We start from the raw sequence: 15794 nt of genomic DNA on the forward strand, positions 1-15794 counted from the left end.
AAATGGAAAGTATACATCACAGTGAGAGATAATTTAATCATCTCAAACAGACTTTCAGAAAGGAAAACAGTCAATGTGTTCAAAATATACACTGTTGCATAGGAGCCAAAGATTTAATTGCAGAGGCACAAGGCGCTGTGGAACATTTCAAAATTAATAAGACGCCCTCATTATAAAGTGCTAAATATGGATGTGACATTCCCTCTAAACTTCAGCTTTCAGTTGTTGCTCTTTCCCAGCTGAACTGCATCATTTATAAATATGAAATGTTCACAAACATGCTGCAAAGCATCAGTGGCTCAAGACAGTCATGGTGCTGCCTGACACAAATCATTATCGGCTCTCTTTCAAACTCATGCATTTGATTTAAATATGTTCTGAATGACTGTTTCAGACGAATTTGGGGCTAGTAAGATGCTCCAAAGACTTGTAGGCCTACTGGTGGAATAGATTTTGTAGGTTTCGTTTTCCTTGTATTTACTGCCCTCATTTGGTGGTTTGTGTATATTGCACGTATCCATTCTGAAATGTCAACATGGACCGGTCTGATTTTACTTCACAGCCTAATGAAATTGTCAAAGTGTCACCTGTCGGCTACATGACCAAAGAACCGGGCAGCCCAATAGCCTACATGTAGGGTATAAGCCTAAAAAAAAAAAAAAACTTTAGGCCCAAATTCCTATGCTATCACCATATTCAATATAAAAATATAATGAAGCACAAAGTTCAGTGTTCATTTGTTCACTTAGACCTATATACAACAGTAGCCTACTAATTTTCCACTAACCTCACTTTTTCATTGCAGTTCAATGGGCTTCCGGGTCCAGCTTTTCCGATGTTGTCATTGGTTGAACTTACTTGTCCGTGCCAGTGATTGGGCTGGCAAAAATGTCCAAAGTAAGGAACTTTATCACAACCCACTGTGTTTCATTATTAGATAAGAGTACTACTGCTGTGGCGGAAAACACCGACAAAATGAGAGGACGTGACGGAATGCTACTCTTTCAGTTTACAGTCTTTTCAGCTTATTGTTAATCACAGAATTACAAATCCTCACTTCTTCACACAATTTTAAAATGATACGCATTTGGCATGTTTGAGCTGCACGCGACAGACATCATCAATCATCGCCAATCAAACACTGATCCGGTGTTTTGCGCATTGCTGATTGGTTGATATGCGACGAGGGCGGGTGCATATCCGTTGTCCTCGAGGCATCAGTGACTTCAGTATTTTACAGAAAAGCTTATGGGACAGAAGAGAGTCAGAGACACTTACCTGGAACGGTACCCCTACAGGTAGGTGCACGTTTTGACTGCTCACTTTACACCTCTGTTTAAAGTGTTATAATTATATTAGGGCTGTAAGCATGCTGTTGGTTGGTACAGTCCTTATGTAGTCTATATCTAACATTTTGCTACAACCACATGTTGCCATGTTGGTGGGACAAAGTGACGAATGAGTCACAGATTATTCATTAATAATAATGACCCATTTATAAGACACACGAAATAAGCTGTAAATGTCAACCTTTTGCCTTTATCATTGCAGTGTTTGTATTGAGACTGAGGCTATTAACCCATTATGAAGAGTCTGAAGGCAAAGTTTAAAAAGAACGAGGTAAGAACCATCTTTTTATGGACATAGGAGGCTGTATAGTTGTTGTTGTTTTTTTAAAGAAAATTATTACACCAGTTTTCTATTTAGAGTTTGGGTCACACAAGCTGTGTATTGACCTAATATCGAATCTGCTCCACATTAAGTAGACATGTATAAAGATCCCAGGTTGTTAGTATGGGGGTCCCTGGGTTTCAGTGTCACTGAGCAGCAGCAGGAGAGCAGGGCTGTCTCCAGACTGCTGCTATAACCAGAGATCTCAGGTAGCCTTCAATTATTCACAAGCATGCACAGACAATGAAAGAATCCCCACTTTCCTGCTGTCACCCTTAAGATATTCTATGTGACTTTTTAGGAACTTTGGAATATAAGGCTTGCCCACCAGTAAACATTTTTCCTGCTCAATTTATCCAATTGCTTGTTGCATTCTTGTAGCACTGGGCCCATGCTCCTGCAGACAAAATAGCAGCTGATAGCTTTAGATTTAAAAAAAAAAATTAAATAAGAATTAGGGTCCTGATGATGCTTTGGCACATTTACAACTTTGTACTGTTTGTTGCCATAAGGAGAAAATCTACCTCCAGGTTATTACATACAGATAACCAGGATCATAAGGATGATCTTAGGCTGTTGAGCTAGCTGCTCAGGGGGCCTGTTTTATGTAACAGTCAAACTACCCAACTACAAAAATTGTGTATAAATAAATGTCCTGTAACATACGTACGAGTTTCACCCGTAACCATGTCTCAATGAGACTTCCATTTCCTCAGAGTATTTCTTACTGTAGATATTAGCTTGTTTTTTGTTGCCTACGTACATCCCCTCCTCCCTGTAAATAACAATCCAAACCTGCCGAACAGAGCCAAGCTCAGTTTCTCTTCTTTTTGCTGAGTCCTCACATCACACTGGCCTAGCTCTGTAACTGCAGAGGAACAGATCTACAGCACAGTGTGACGCTGCCAGGGGGGTACCGTGCAGGACCTGACTAAAAACTAACAATAATGGAGAGAAGGATGAAGCCTGCTCTGGAGAAAAAGAAATTAATAGGTTAGAGAAAGGAGGACAGCGAGGGGAGGAAGGAGGTGGCTGTGTGTGAGAGAGTTGCAGGGTACTGAGGACTGGCTATGTGTGTCCCGGTGCTGTATCTCTGCAAGCAACCGAAAGAGGATGACTGGATCACAATTTGGATGCGGACAGGGAGCTTTGCATTGGGGGGACGTTGCTGTGAGGACAGCAAATAGCTGTGACACAGTGTGCGTATCAGAGCTGTAATGTGGCGCGATATTTACTTCATTAGAGGATTATAAATTCACTGGTATGTAGCTCACTCTGATGTTTTGACCTCTTAAGGGTATGTCAAAGAAAGCAGAGTTCACTGGAGAAACTAATGAAAATGTTTGCGTTTGTTATGTAGCCATGATGCAGAGTGGATTGTCAGTCAGGAAACACAGTGGTGGCTTGGTGCTCAGTAGCTGTATTTAGTGAAGTGTGTGTAAAACCTTGCTAGCTGGTATGGATCCTCAGCAGCCTGTTTTTAGCCTGATGAAGCGACTCTGTCCTTGCTTCAGTCTGCTGCCGCTTCCAGTAGGTATTTTCTCTATCTTTATCCACCACACAAAGATTGATCACCTTTATCCCTCTTTTTACATTTTTGTATGTCTTTTCGGAAGTTTTTTGTAACTTGTAAAACTTTGTTGCACATTGTTTTTGGCTGATATTTCTGAAGGCTGCATAGTCACATGTTGTTTTTGTGTTGCATGCATGAGTAATGCATTTTGGTATCAGTTTCCCTTGGGGCAGTTCAGGGTGCTGACCTGTTCTTTTGCCCTGGCCCCCTCAGAGTCAGGACTGGAGTAAGAGTGATGAGAGGCTCCTGCAGGCCGTGGAGCAGAATGAACCGGACAAAGTTATGGCTCTTATCGCCAAAAAAGGTCTCTGCCCTACCAAGCTGGATGGAGAGGGCAAGTCAGCGTAAGTCGGGTACCTTATTTATCTAATTGAAGGATAGGTGCATTCATTAGAAGCTTCCTTACGTATATTTAACTTCTTCTTAGATTTTACTTAGTGTACTTCTACTGTTGCTTCCTGTAAATTAGAAAAGGTGCAATTTCTTACATTGTAAAGAGTGTAAATTAATTTGAAGATCAAACAACACTGATGGAGAGGTTAGAGTTGTACAGCTCTTTAGAATCAAATTTGATATACAAAATAATGATCCATCCTCACCTATAATGATTAAAGTGACATGTTTTGTCCTTCATCTTCTTGCAGGTTCCACCTCTGTGCATCCCGAGGGCGGCTAGACTGCCTGGAGGTCATCATCGCTCAGGGAGCAGACCTCAACATCACTGATGGAGCTGGTAGGATATTTTATTATCCAATCAAAGTTTTTTTTATCTCTCAACCCAAGGCTGTTGAATCATACGCGTCATGATCTGCTTATAAATTATCCCCAGGCTTCAGTGCCCTTCATCTCGCAGCTAAAAACGGCCAATCGGAGTGTTTAAAGAGACTCTTGCAGGTAAAACACAAAATTTCAACAACCGGTTGATGACATAATAATATTGTAGACTGCTCTTATCACAAACGGTTTATCTTTTGCTGTGCTCTGCTGTTGCCTCTATTTTCTTTGACAGGAGAGATTAGCAGTGGATTGCACTGACACCATTGGCAGGACACCGCTTCATCACGCAGGTAACATTGACAGATCAGAACACCAGTTTGGTGACACAACACTTACTCTGCAAAGTCATAGATCCGACCGATTCGACGTGTTTTTAAGTTTGTAAAGGAAACACAATCTTAATACTGAACTTTCAAATTCATCCTTAATCTATCATGCACATTTCAAAGAGCATTGATTAGTGATTTCATTTTTACTTCATACAGTACAGGCTATTCTGAATATATTGATCTGAGTGTTAACCATTATTCTGATGCTCTCCTGCAGCGGTCAGTGGCTGTTTGTCCTGTACAGAGACCCTGTGGGACTTTAAAGCAAGTCTGGATGTCCTGGATGAGGCAAGCTGAAAAGTTTATTACAGTATTTTGAGCTTGGTTTCACTGATTCTTTATTTGTCCTTGCTCTGACCTATCACAGTAGACAACATGATAAATGATCTGTGTTTTCGAACCTTCATGTTTGAATAATCTTGTGTATGTCTTTGTCAGGATGGGGCCACCCCTTTGATCCTAGCAGCACAGATGAGCAGAGTGGAGCTTTGTGTCTTTCTGCTTGGTCGAGGTGCCGACGCAAACATTCAAGACAACCAGGGAAGGTACTGCAAAATGTATGATAACCACCTAGAGAGATTTTCTGCTCCTCCTCTGTGTGGTAGTAAGGGTTTGGTGAGGCAGTGGGGCCACCATCCTGTCCTCTAATATCTTACTGCCTGCTCTCATGTAGTTTTGGCTAAAGCTTTCCTAAATGAAAAAACAGAGGGTTTGACAGTGGGAGGCCTGCTGAGGCAGACTTGGTCATGAAGCGGCTTTCTTAGCTAAGCTAGAACCCAAAAAAACTCACACAGGATTATTGTCTAAGCAGATGGGTTGTCTGGGTTAGGACATAGGATGGATTCCCATAGAACATCTCTATTGGATGGGCTGGGTTTGGAAGGATGCAGGTCAAGACCTCCAGCAGGGGTCAGTTGCTTTAGTTTTAACTTGGACATCAGGATGATTAGAGAGTTATCCCTCAGTTAACAGAGTGAAAAGACCAATATTTCTTCAGGCTGCTATTCAATAGGAAATTTCAGTGCCTTAGATTTGGTAAAGGTGTCCTACAAATCATAATGAAACAAAGCCTTGATTATTTTAAAATAAACTTTTTGTAGGTTCAAACTTGTATTCAATGGCATTGTTTATTTGCTGTTTAACTTTAAGTTTATGATATGTTGTAAACAGGTCTGCGTTGATGCTGGCATGTGAGAGTGACAGTGTTGAGACAGTAGAAGCTCTACTGAGAGGTGGGGCCAACACACAGCTGATTGACGCTCTTGGACACAAAGCCATGGACTACAGCGTAACCACTGGCAACCAAGGCATCATGCATATGTTGGAGAATGGAGCACCTCCAGGTACAGAAGAGGGCCTGTAGTCTTTATTAAAAGCAGTGGTTGCTGTCACAAGACCTTCCCAATTAAGACGTGCTGCCCTTTAGATACTCTCTTTCTCTATTAATTAATAATTACAATTAAAATAAAGTAAGGTTTGTTAAATAAATAAGACGTCCATTTTTATTTATATAAACTGGTACAGACATATGAAACACGGGGCAGCAGCGTCTAACAGATTATCAGCCCCATTGTATGACTTCTGTGTGTGTGTGCGCTGCTCTGGATCCTGGCAGTGTCTACTCCCCCAGGAAACTACTGTAATAGAAGGAAGTGGATCAGGAGCACAGCTGGGTGTGATTCTAAAGTGGGTTTAAAAAAAAAGGTGCAAGGCTTCTTGTTCCACTTGTATCTCCTGAAAGGCACTGTTGATATGTAAAAAACATGTGTGGCTAGTTTGAAAAGGAGATTTTTGTGCATATGGTGCCTGACCTCCTTAGTTTTAAATAAAACTTTTGAGGTTTCTACAGTTGTTCATACAAGGCACTAATATAAACTACATGTTCGTGTCTCAGGTTTAAGTTTCTTGTGTCTCTTTCCTCCTGCATACATAGCTGCTGAGGGCGCAGGCGAGGAGGTAATGTTGCATAGCCGTGTGATGGATCACTCCCTCCATCAAATGAGATCATGGCCTTCTTTGGCTGATCATATTGTGCATGTCTTCAATATGAGGTCATTGTTTTTGTGTTCTGCTTTCTTTTCATTGGCTTGCGGTCCCCATTTGTTGCCGACACTGTGTCTTATCTAAGTTCCCTCTGTTTTCCCCGTTTTTAAGTTGAGCTTGACCTCTGCTTGTCTGTGATCAACCTCCCACCCCCACGCAGCACCCCCAAGTTCCCTCAGGTGCCTCATCCATGCTAGGGGGCACAGCCCCCCGCAAAAGGAAAGCTCCTCCACCACCCCGCTCTCCTCTTCAGGTACTGTGAGAAACCTCTCAGTGGATGGAAACATTATGTACACTTTCAGTATAAATAAAGGGGACATTGACCTCCTTCGTTGGTTCCCTGCCTTCAAGCAAATGGCACAGGCTACTATCAATACTTATACAGTTGCATACAGTGTATTGTGAACTATGAAATGAATCGATTTTCCATAACAAGAATTTCTCATTAACATAATTAGAAAGTAGAACTGTTACGTTCAGGATGAATCAAAATATTTGTCTCACCTTTACATTGCGAGTCCCAGTCGACCAATTAAAAAAAAAGAAAGACCCATATAATACTACATGACTGAAAACAAGATACAACTGTGTCCATATTGATGTCAATTTAACAATCATCTCTTTGGTAGTAACTGTCTAATACAGCATTAGTCCTCAAGGGATTTACCAAAGAATAATGTGCCTTTAATAACGTTATTCATCCTATTCTGTCCCTATCACAAAGATCCAGGCTTTGCCCCCATCCCCAAGGCCCAGGAGTCCAGCTCCACCTGCCCAGTCCCCCAGGCTCCAGTCCCAGTCGCCTTCTCCACAGCCTCTTGAAACACAGCAACCAGCCCAGGTGAGTACGATTCACTTTCTCTTGGCTGTGCTTGCTGTTTGATCTTCATTAATATTTAGACTATTAGTGTCCCTTATTTAATGTGGTTTTCCATGCTAGCCAGAGGATGAAGAGGTGTTTGAGGAAATACGACGGCTGCGGCTTGAAAGAGGCCGTCTGCTTCAGAAGATCAAAGCCTTGGAGCAGCAGCAACAGAGCGCCCTCTCTGCCCTGGAGGAGGTACTGTTCTGTATGTAAATGTATACCTCTGTGTTAGAGCTCTGAGTGTACGAGAGACAAGTACATTTTTGTGAAGGACCACCATTTTTACACATATATGTGCAATTCAGTTGTCCACACTAAAACAGCGTCTAGAGGAGGCAGAAGCAGAGAGAGACAATCTCCTCAAGGAGCTGAAGGGATACAATGGCATTGGGACCAGTGACTCTGAGGACATGGATGAAATGTTGGACTTCCCAGGTATGCTATCTGGCTGACTATCTGATTGTGAATAAGCACTTCCAGGCCCTTAAAGAAAGCATGCATGTGTTTCCATGCATGAGTTAGTGTATTGCTTTGTGTCTAACCACATCTGAAGTACACAGATTTCTTTGTTGTTGTGGTTGCTCTTTCATTTTCCTTCTAGAGAAGCTGCTCTCCAAGCGCTCAAGAGCCTCTGCTTCCCCAGATGAGGCCACTTGTGAGGAGGACACTGACTCGGCCCACCCCTCTCTAGCCCCTGCAGACCCAAAGATTGTTGCTGAACTGCGCAATCAAATAGAGGAACTTACCTCACAGAACTCTGAGCTAGTTCTCAAAGTGCAGGTAAGGTCATGAGAGTGAATATGCCAAGATACAGACATAATCTTTACACACTTACTACACACACATAGGAAAAAAATCTTGAAAATGAGATGTTCATTAAAAAGCACTCAAACCTTTTTTTTCCACTGGTGAAGTGAACAGTTTACGGTTCGTTAGCTGAAGATGAAGAGACTGGTTCAGAGATGGCTGAATGTCCCTGACTCAAGCATTAGTCATGACCACTTTAAGTCTATGACCGTGTTCTCTGGTACTCTGCTGTGTTAAGGCAGTGTTCACACAAGTATAAATAGAACAGGACAGCATCAGATGCAGACATGGGGGCATATTGTAGACATACTTCACTGAATGTGTTATTCTGGTTTGAGCAATGAAGGATGATTTTTTTCTTTAAATATTTAGTTGTATTGCTTCTCATTCAACTCTATAAGAATAGCGGTGACTGAGGCCAAGACTGTCAGTTTAACCTGCTGTTTGAAAAAAGAGTCAGACAAGAATGTAGGGCAGTTATATGAGAGCAAAGAGGGTCTGAGTCTGTGCGGGAAGACAGAAGTAAAGTACTAACTAAAATCTCCTTCTGAGAATGAAATGACTAAGACTCCATAACTCATGTTGACGTAAGTAAACCAGGGAGTACTATTAATGGATTGTTTAACCAGGGGGTTTGTATTCACTTTAAATTTAAAATAAATCAATGATGAAATAAATCCTTCATCACAAATTTACCTTCCGCTGTATTGTGTTCAGATGCTGGAGATGTTTGAGAAGGATGACACAGACATGTTGACCTCCAGCTCGGACTTTGTGCCCCTGGTCCAGTACGAGACCCTGAGGAAGGAGTTTGAAGCTCTTCAGGAGCGTCTCTCTCAGACCCAGGCTTCAGAAGAATTGTCCAGTGTGGCTGAGGAGTGGTAAAATTGCTTTGTTCATACATTCAGGCACATCTATGACTAGAAAACTGAAAAAGCCATCACAGGTCACTTGACCTTGAACTCATCTGTATTAGTTGAGTCCTTCACACGGAGCTGTGCAAACCTTTGCTAATATCAGTTGTAAAATCTCAGCAGTATCTGCTCAAGGCCTCTGTCAATGCCATTTTTAAAAATGCTGAGCATTTACATTTTCCCTGCAGCATGCAGGAGGCTGAGGCGAGGCGTAGGTGCAAAAAATGAAAGCATGCCATCATAGATTTCTATGGGGGTCTTGGGTTGATATTTCTAATTTTTTAAACATTGTTGTTGCTGAATACTTGCATAACAAAAGAGTCTAAAATAAAATATTTATTTTTTAGGTTTGAGTAAAAGTATTTAGTTGTGTTTAATTTTTATATTTTACCTTAAGTAATGTTGACAAGTTTTTGTATGTATATCAATTACCGGTAGTTGGCAGCAATAAAAAAATGCTAACATTATTTGATTTTTCTTTTCTGAAAATTAAGAATTTGATACATTTATCCATCTAATATATTGGTTAAAAGAGTACCTTTCAGTTTTTGTACTGTTAATTAATAAACAAATACCTGACAAAAGTATAATTAATTAACTGATGGTATTATTCCAAAATCGGTCAGTACACGAATGACTCCTGGTAGTGTTATGGTTTGATTTAATTTAGGATATTCTCATGCAAGTTTGTTTTTAAGAGAAAAAAAAGACCTCTGATGATCTTGTCTTGTTCTGCAGTGCTGATGAGAAGTCTCAGATAGGGAGTTCAGATGCAGAGAGTATCAAAGCTTTGAAGGAGAAGCTGCGAGGCCTTATGGAGCAATTGGCGTCCTCCCAGTCAGAGCTGGAGGAGCTGAAGGAGCAGATGCGCCTTGGGGTGCTTTCAGTGGAGTGTGGTGAGAGGGATACTGAGGTGGCAGGTGGTGGGACTGAAGTCGTGTCTGGGGCTGCAGAGGAGGGTCCCAGCCAAGAGGCACAGCAGCTGAGAGCGAGGGTGACGGAGCTAGAGGAGGAGCTAGCTAAGGGACGGGGCGAGGCAATGGTCCAGAGCAGCCAGGACAGTGACACAATCAAACAGCTGATGGAGAAAGTGAAGGAACTCCATGCTGCTCTGGCCCAGAAACAATCTACAGGGAAAAACGAGAGAGACGGCGAAGAAGAAGAGACTGAAACATTGAAGCTCCTCCGAGCAAAATTGGATGACCTGGAGGCAAACCTGGCAGATAGTAGGACGTCAGCAAAAGAAGGAGGAACGGCAGGAGAAGGAGATCGGGTCCGACGTCTACAGGAGCGTGTGGCAGAGCTGGAGGGGCAGCTGAGAAAGAGTGTGCCCCGCTCCGAGTTGGAGGAGGTGCAGGTGACTCTGGGGCTCCAGTGTGAGCAGCTTGCCAGGGAACGGGCGGAGGTTGCTAGAAGGCTCAACGTTGCTCTCATTGATCTGGAGAGACTCAGGCCTCCAAGAACAGAGGAGGAAGAAGAGGAAGAGGAGGAGGAGCATTCAGAGAGCTCGGAGCCCTCAGTTATAACAGGTGTGCTGTTATTTTTCTACTTTAAGTTTATTGTCAGGTTTAAAAGAGGATAAAAGACTGACTTTCTTTGTATTTTCTTAATGACCACGCTTCTGTCCAAATAGATCCCTCCAGACGTTCTCTGGCAGCTGTAAGAGAGGAACTGGAGGTGGCGAGGCAGGAAGCGTCCCAGGCCCTTGACTGCCTGTGTGCTGAGCGAGAGGGTCGGGCACAGGATGCCCTACAGTTGAAAGACGCAGTGCCTCTGTCAAAGCATAAGGAGGCGCTGTCTGCAGTTTCAGAGCAGCTGGCTCAGACTTTGCAGGAGCTCCAGGAGGAGAAGACCCTGCGTAGTCAGGCTGAGGAGCAGGCTGCAGGACTCGAGGCCAAACTGGAGGTCATGCAGGATGCTGTACCTAAAGGGGAGCACGAGAAAATCAAGGTCAGAATGGGAAATGTCAGATCTTATAATAAGACTGATCTTGGGTGGTATTGGAGTATAGGGGTGTTTGGGTTCTTTTAGAAGATGAAATATTCCTTAATTTCATGTAAGGCCCATACTTTATATAAGAAGTGGACATTCCATATGCTTTCGAAAGTGAAGCCAATGTGGGAGTGCCATAAACCTGCATTCTTTCTAATGTGGCCGGCTTGGAACTGGAAAATTGTATTTATTCAGAGGAGGATATGACACAACTTCTAAGATGGTTTATATCCTCAGTAAACTTTTCCCCTTTGAGAAATAGTCCCATTTAGAGAAAACGAGACAATACAGCAGCATGTGTTTGAATGTGTGGATAACTGTGACAAGTAGCTCACAAAGAGACCTGTAAGTCAGGTTAGAGACATAACAATATGTATCCACCCTGTGGTCCGAGGTGGTCATTTCAAACTCAAAGCTACAAAATGAGGAACTTTTAAGATACAATATGTAGAAATAAAAAAATATACTCAACCTATGTTATATATATATTTATTTTTGTTGAGTACTTACATTAAGTACTCAACGAGTACTCACATTCAGTATTCAAATATTTCCAACAGTTTTCAAAGCCAGAGAAATCCTTAATTTTATTGTTGTAATGGGACATGTATTGTTGTGGCTGTCATGACAGACATGTTCTTTTTGACTACAGTAGGTGGTAGGGGGTAGCAGAAAGAAAAATTCCCATGGCAGCGGAATGTACATACTGATATGATGATGAAGATATCCTAGTGGAAAGGAGGAGATGGAGACACACCAGTACCTTGTGCTAAAATGGCTGCCCATTATGTGTGATTTAGTTTTCAAAATATAAATGACCCATTATGAAGAAGCAGATTTTAAATGGGGAAACATTATCAGCCTGTCAGCTAGTAGCAGATATTTGTTTGCTGATATCAAAAGGTTGTGTAGGTAAAATTAAGAAAGGGACAAAAGGTAAACTGTTGATGACTAATCATTGATTTCCAATGAAAGCAGAGAATATTATTGCAGATAACAGTATGTTTTTCTATGACAATGCATATTATGGTAATTAATTGCCTTTAAAATGTTTAATTATTTTAATTATTTGAGTTAATATGTTTGAGGGTTTTCTCAGGCCTATTTAGGAGCTTGTGTGTTGTTTACATATTGCTTAAATTATCAGCATTACAAGCAGAACATTTCTGTTTTTAAAGAGGTAATCAGGTAATCCTTTTGCTTCCTGCTTCTCAGGCAGAGCTCCAGCACTCCCTGCAGGCCAGTGAGAGCAGTGCAGCAGCAGCTCAGGAGGCTCTGAGTGATAAGGAGATGGAGCTGCGAGAGCTGAAGTCCCAAAAGGCTGCAGAACAGGGTCTGATCTCTAAGGAGGACCATGAAGCTCAGCGGCTCTCTTTGCAGGCTGAAATCAACGCCATCACGGCCCGTTTCAACGATCTCACTCGCAAACATGAAAAAACCTGCACTGAGGTAAGTGTGTTTGCATTTATGTGTGTACCTTCTCAAATCCCTTCTATTGCCATTTAAAGTTGCATTAGATCTTATTGTGTTCACCACAAAGTGAGCCGTGTTCCATGAAGGCCTCTTTATGGCCTCTACATTATTCATATGTGTATTACTTTCTCTTTTCAGTGCGTCCCTCTGTTTCATCAATCCCTGTGAATCCTGTATGTGCCTACTGAAGCACTGAAGTACTTTATATGTGCATTATAAGCTCCTAATGATTTTCTAAAAATAACTTCCCCATTAACTGGGTAGAGGCAGTCAGACATAAAAACTTTCACCTTGTATACTGCGTAAGGCCCCGTGTCCACCTAGCGATTTTTCCGGGCAGAAAAGTGCTTGTTGTACGCTCGGGAGTGTTTGTGCGCTGAGAAGAAAAGCGCTGCACTTCCATCCTGTTTCTATGACAACAGTTGGTTGACAACGGCTGCTGTATGACCCGACACGGCTCGGTTACTTTATGCTGCATGTTTTTATATTTGAGATCGTTATTTACCCCAGCAGACACAGAGCAAAGACAATGTGAGCACAACATACCAAACGTAGGAGGCTAAAATACAGGGAATATCATACATTTTGAAAAGAGCGCCCCTGACGTCAACAGTGCCTTTCTGAAAAGTTGTTAGAGTTTCTAACAAAACGGCAGAGCGCTTGAAAAAATGACGCTGGGCGTTGCGCTTTTCATCCAAGTGGTTGCTTTCTGCTGCGAATCCCTCTACCCATTGAAAACAACTGAAAAAAGACGCTGACGCTGAGAAAAAAAAACGCTAGGTGGACACAGGGCTTAATCCTTTTTCCAACAAATTAATTATGGCATATGATGACTGAATATTTATTTTTAAAACATCTCTGAGATGACCACATATTCTTCCATGTAACATTGTGCTGGGAAGGGAGGCTGTATTGTCATAAAAACACACTACTCTGATTTTTTGCAATACCTGTGCTTTTGCAATAAACAGCACAGGTAAAACATCTAACATGTTTCCATTTGTTGTGAATATTACTTCCTATTTAAATACATGGTTCTGACTCTACTTCTACATAAGCAGAAGGCCTCTGTTTTTGAGTCATTGCATAGATAGATTTTCCTTGCTGTGGTGACAGGTTGCTCTTACACTGGTCTAGGTGTTCCAGGTGCAACGGGATGCTCTCTTTAACAAAAGTGAGCGGCAGGTTGCAGAGTCCCAGCTGGCCACAGTGCAGCAGCAGCTAGCCGAGTTACAGGCCAAATCCAGCCACATCCAGGAGCTCCACAAGGACATCCAGGAATCCCAGGGCCTGGTCAAGGAGAAGGACCGCAAGGTGAGGGTTCTGCTCCACAAGGTTCTGCCTTTAAATTACCTGTGAGTTTGTTGAACTGATGTGTCTGCCTGTCTTCAGATAACGGAGCTGTCTAAGGAGGTGTTTCGACTAAAGGAGGCCCTGGGAGCTCTGTCACCTCCTCTGGGCATCACCTCCTCCTCCTCATCCACTCATCATGGGAACCCAGGGCAGCAAGTGGCTTGGCAGAACAGGATTGCCATACTCACACAGCAGCTACAGGTGAAGAGAACATAATAAAAATACTTAAAATATTTCAAAATTGAAATATACAGATATGTATGAAAAACTCCAATCCGTACATGACAGTAACATTTTGTCTTTGCAGGACTGGGAGAGAAAGCATAAACAGGTGGTGGCTATATACCGCTCCCATTTATTGGCAGCTGTCCAGGTCAGTTAAATGTGCACATACACACCAATGTGCAAAGATAGACTAAAATCTTTGTTGTTAGAGGGGGGGGGGGGGGGGGGGGGGCATGTCTGTTTTAATGAAATGTGAACAAATAGCTGCACTGCCAATAAGTCTGCTGAATTTGACTTTGCCTCTGTTTGTGGAGAAGACAATAAAGAGTGAAAATGATCTGTCATCCATCTCTGCTTACCAGACAAAGTGGATGAAATTTCAGAAGAGGTGCAGGGGAAAGGGAGATCACTTTCATCATATTCCACAACCAAGGTGTAGACATTAGCGTTTTCTTTTTGTCGTGTTGGTTGTAATGAGAGATCATTCAGGTGTCGTTGACCTTTAAGAGAACACCGTCAATTTAGTTGCTTCCTCTGCATACTTTTTGGCAAGACAAGTTTTTCTGTGCTGTTTCTTTCACACCAGTCATTAGGCCTTCATCTGGTCTCTGGTCTTTGTATTTGAACCTTCCTAACCTGTCCGTGTAGGCTTACCAGTCTGATCTCTACTTCTGATGCACCTGGCTTTTATCAGCGAAGGCAAGGTCCACGTTTTGGGGTCATTGACCCTCTTGTTTCTGCGATGTTGAAGCATTTTTTTTTCAGTTTGACCCATTTTAAGGTGTCTGGTAGCAGTGAGTACAGAGTGTACGAGATCACAGAATTACTTTTGTTTCACCCAGGTAGAGGACTGAAGCATCACTGTTGATCAGTAGATTTATCAACTTATTGGTTCATTTGGCAGATTTAAAGTCCTATCTAGGGACTGGCATCGGAAATTAGCTTTACATTGGCTATACATTCTGTAGTATGTGGCATCAGCTTACTTACTGCATACTTGTCCCTATATAAATAAACATGAAATAAAGACATTTGGAATTACTTAATATTCAGGACAGAGTCCAAGACAAATTTCCCTACGGTGACATTAACAGTAACTTTAGTAAATGAACCAATAAAGAAACTTCATTTTCCTTTATTGTTTGTTGTTTCCTTTCAGGGCCGAATGGATGATGAGGTGCAGGGCCTACTACTCCAAATCTTGAGAATGTCACAGCCGGGACACTGAACCTAAAAACATCTGAAAACACTCTCCATATCCGGCCTCTATACAGGTCAGCGTCAAGCTGCTCCTGCACAGCCGCTTGTAATGATTAGTATCATGGAGAACTTGTCCGGAAAGCCAAATACTTCTGATCTGTGTTAAGGCATAGCTGCATGTGTACATTACAGTAACCTAAACAACAACCTTAAGGGTAACCAGACAGTGAAAGAGGAGCTGTGGAGTGCTTTCATGGCTGGAAAACTTTAATTACAGCAGCCTGTAGTTAAGGTTTTTTTTATGGTGGCAGGAGGGGAATGTGATTTGAGTCTATATTAAGAAGATAGAAATGATTGTGTGAGATGTCGAATGTTTTATAGAAGATTGTTTTAATAAAAAAGAAAACTAAGTTACTCTACTGTTGATCCTGTTTTTTTTTAACCCTGCTTCATAAACTGGTTCTCTAGGTTACATCAGCTTTTACATTCTGCCTCACATCTATTTTTGGATGATGGAAATCTGAAGTCTTAATTTGGCTGCAGCATGTGTACATGAAAAGTCAATCAGTGGG

At 42.0% G+C, this 15794-nt stretch overlaps 1 protein-coding gene across 1 annotated transcript; it reads left to right on the top strand.

Moving 5' to 3' along the window:
- The first annotated feature begins 2585 nt into the window (after nucleotides 1–2585).
- On the top strand, nucleotides 2586–15636 carry ankrd24 (ankyrin repeat domain 24). The gene is made up of 21 exons (XM_061033150.1): nucleotides 2586–3201; nucleotides 3458–3588; nucleotides 3889–3977; nucleotides 4074–4138; nucleotides 4254–4311; nucleotides 4568–4638; nucleotides 4789–4895; nucleotides 5521–5693; nucleotides 6284–6306; nucleotides 7118–7234; nucleotides 7334–7453; nucleotides 7564–7693; nucleotides 7860–8038; nucleotides 8783–8946; nucleotides 9718–10508; nucleotides 10613–10929; nucleotides 12187–12420; nucleotides 13582–13758; nucleotides 13837–13998; nucleotides 14105–14170; nucleotides 15182–15636. The coding sequence occupies exons 1-21, from the start codon at nucleotides 3130–3132 to the stop codon at nucleotides 15248–15250; spliced, it is 3315 nt and encodes a 1104-aa protein (XP_060889133.1). The 5' UTR covers nucleotides 2586–3129; the 3' UTR covers nucleotides 15251–15636.
- The last annotated feature ends 158 nt before the right edge of the window (nucleotides 15637–15794 follow it).

The sequence above is a fragment of the Labrus mixtus genome, chromosome 3 (assembly GCF_963584025.1).
Source record: "Labrus mixtus chromosome 3, fLabMix1.1, whole genome shotgun sequence".
NCBI lineage: Eukaryota > Metazoa > Chordata > Actinopteri > Labriformes > Labridae > Labrus > Labrus mixtus.

Bases quoted from the DNA above. Each gene is read 5' to 3' on its own strand.
- ankrd24 (XM_061033150.1), top strand. From the start codon at position 3,130: ATGGATCCTCAGCAGCCTGTTTTTAGCCTGATGAAGCGACTCTGTCCT. The intron at 7,454-7,563 runs GTACTGTTCTGT...TGTGCAATTCAG, and splicing joins CCCTCTCTGCCCTGGAGGAG to TTGTCCACACTAAAACAGCG. The intron at 8,947-9,717 runs GTAAAATTGCTT...CTTGTTCTGCAG, and splicing joins TCCAGTGTGGCTGAGGAGTG to TGCTGATGAGAAGTCTCAGA.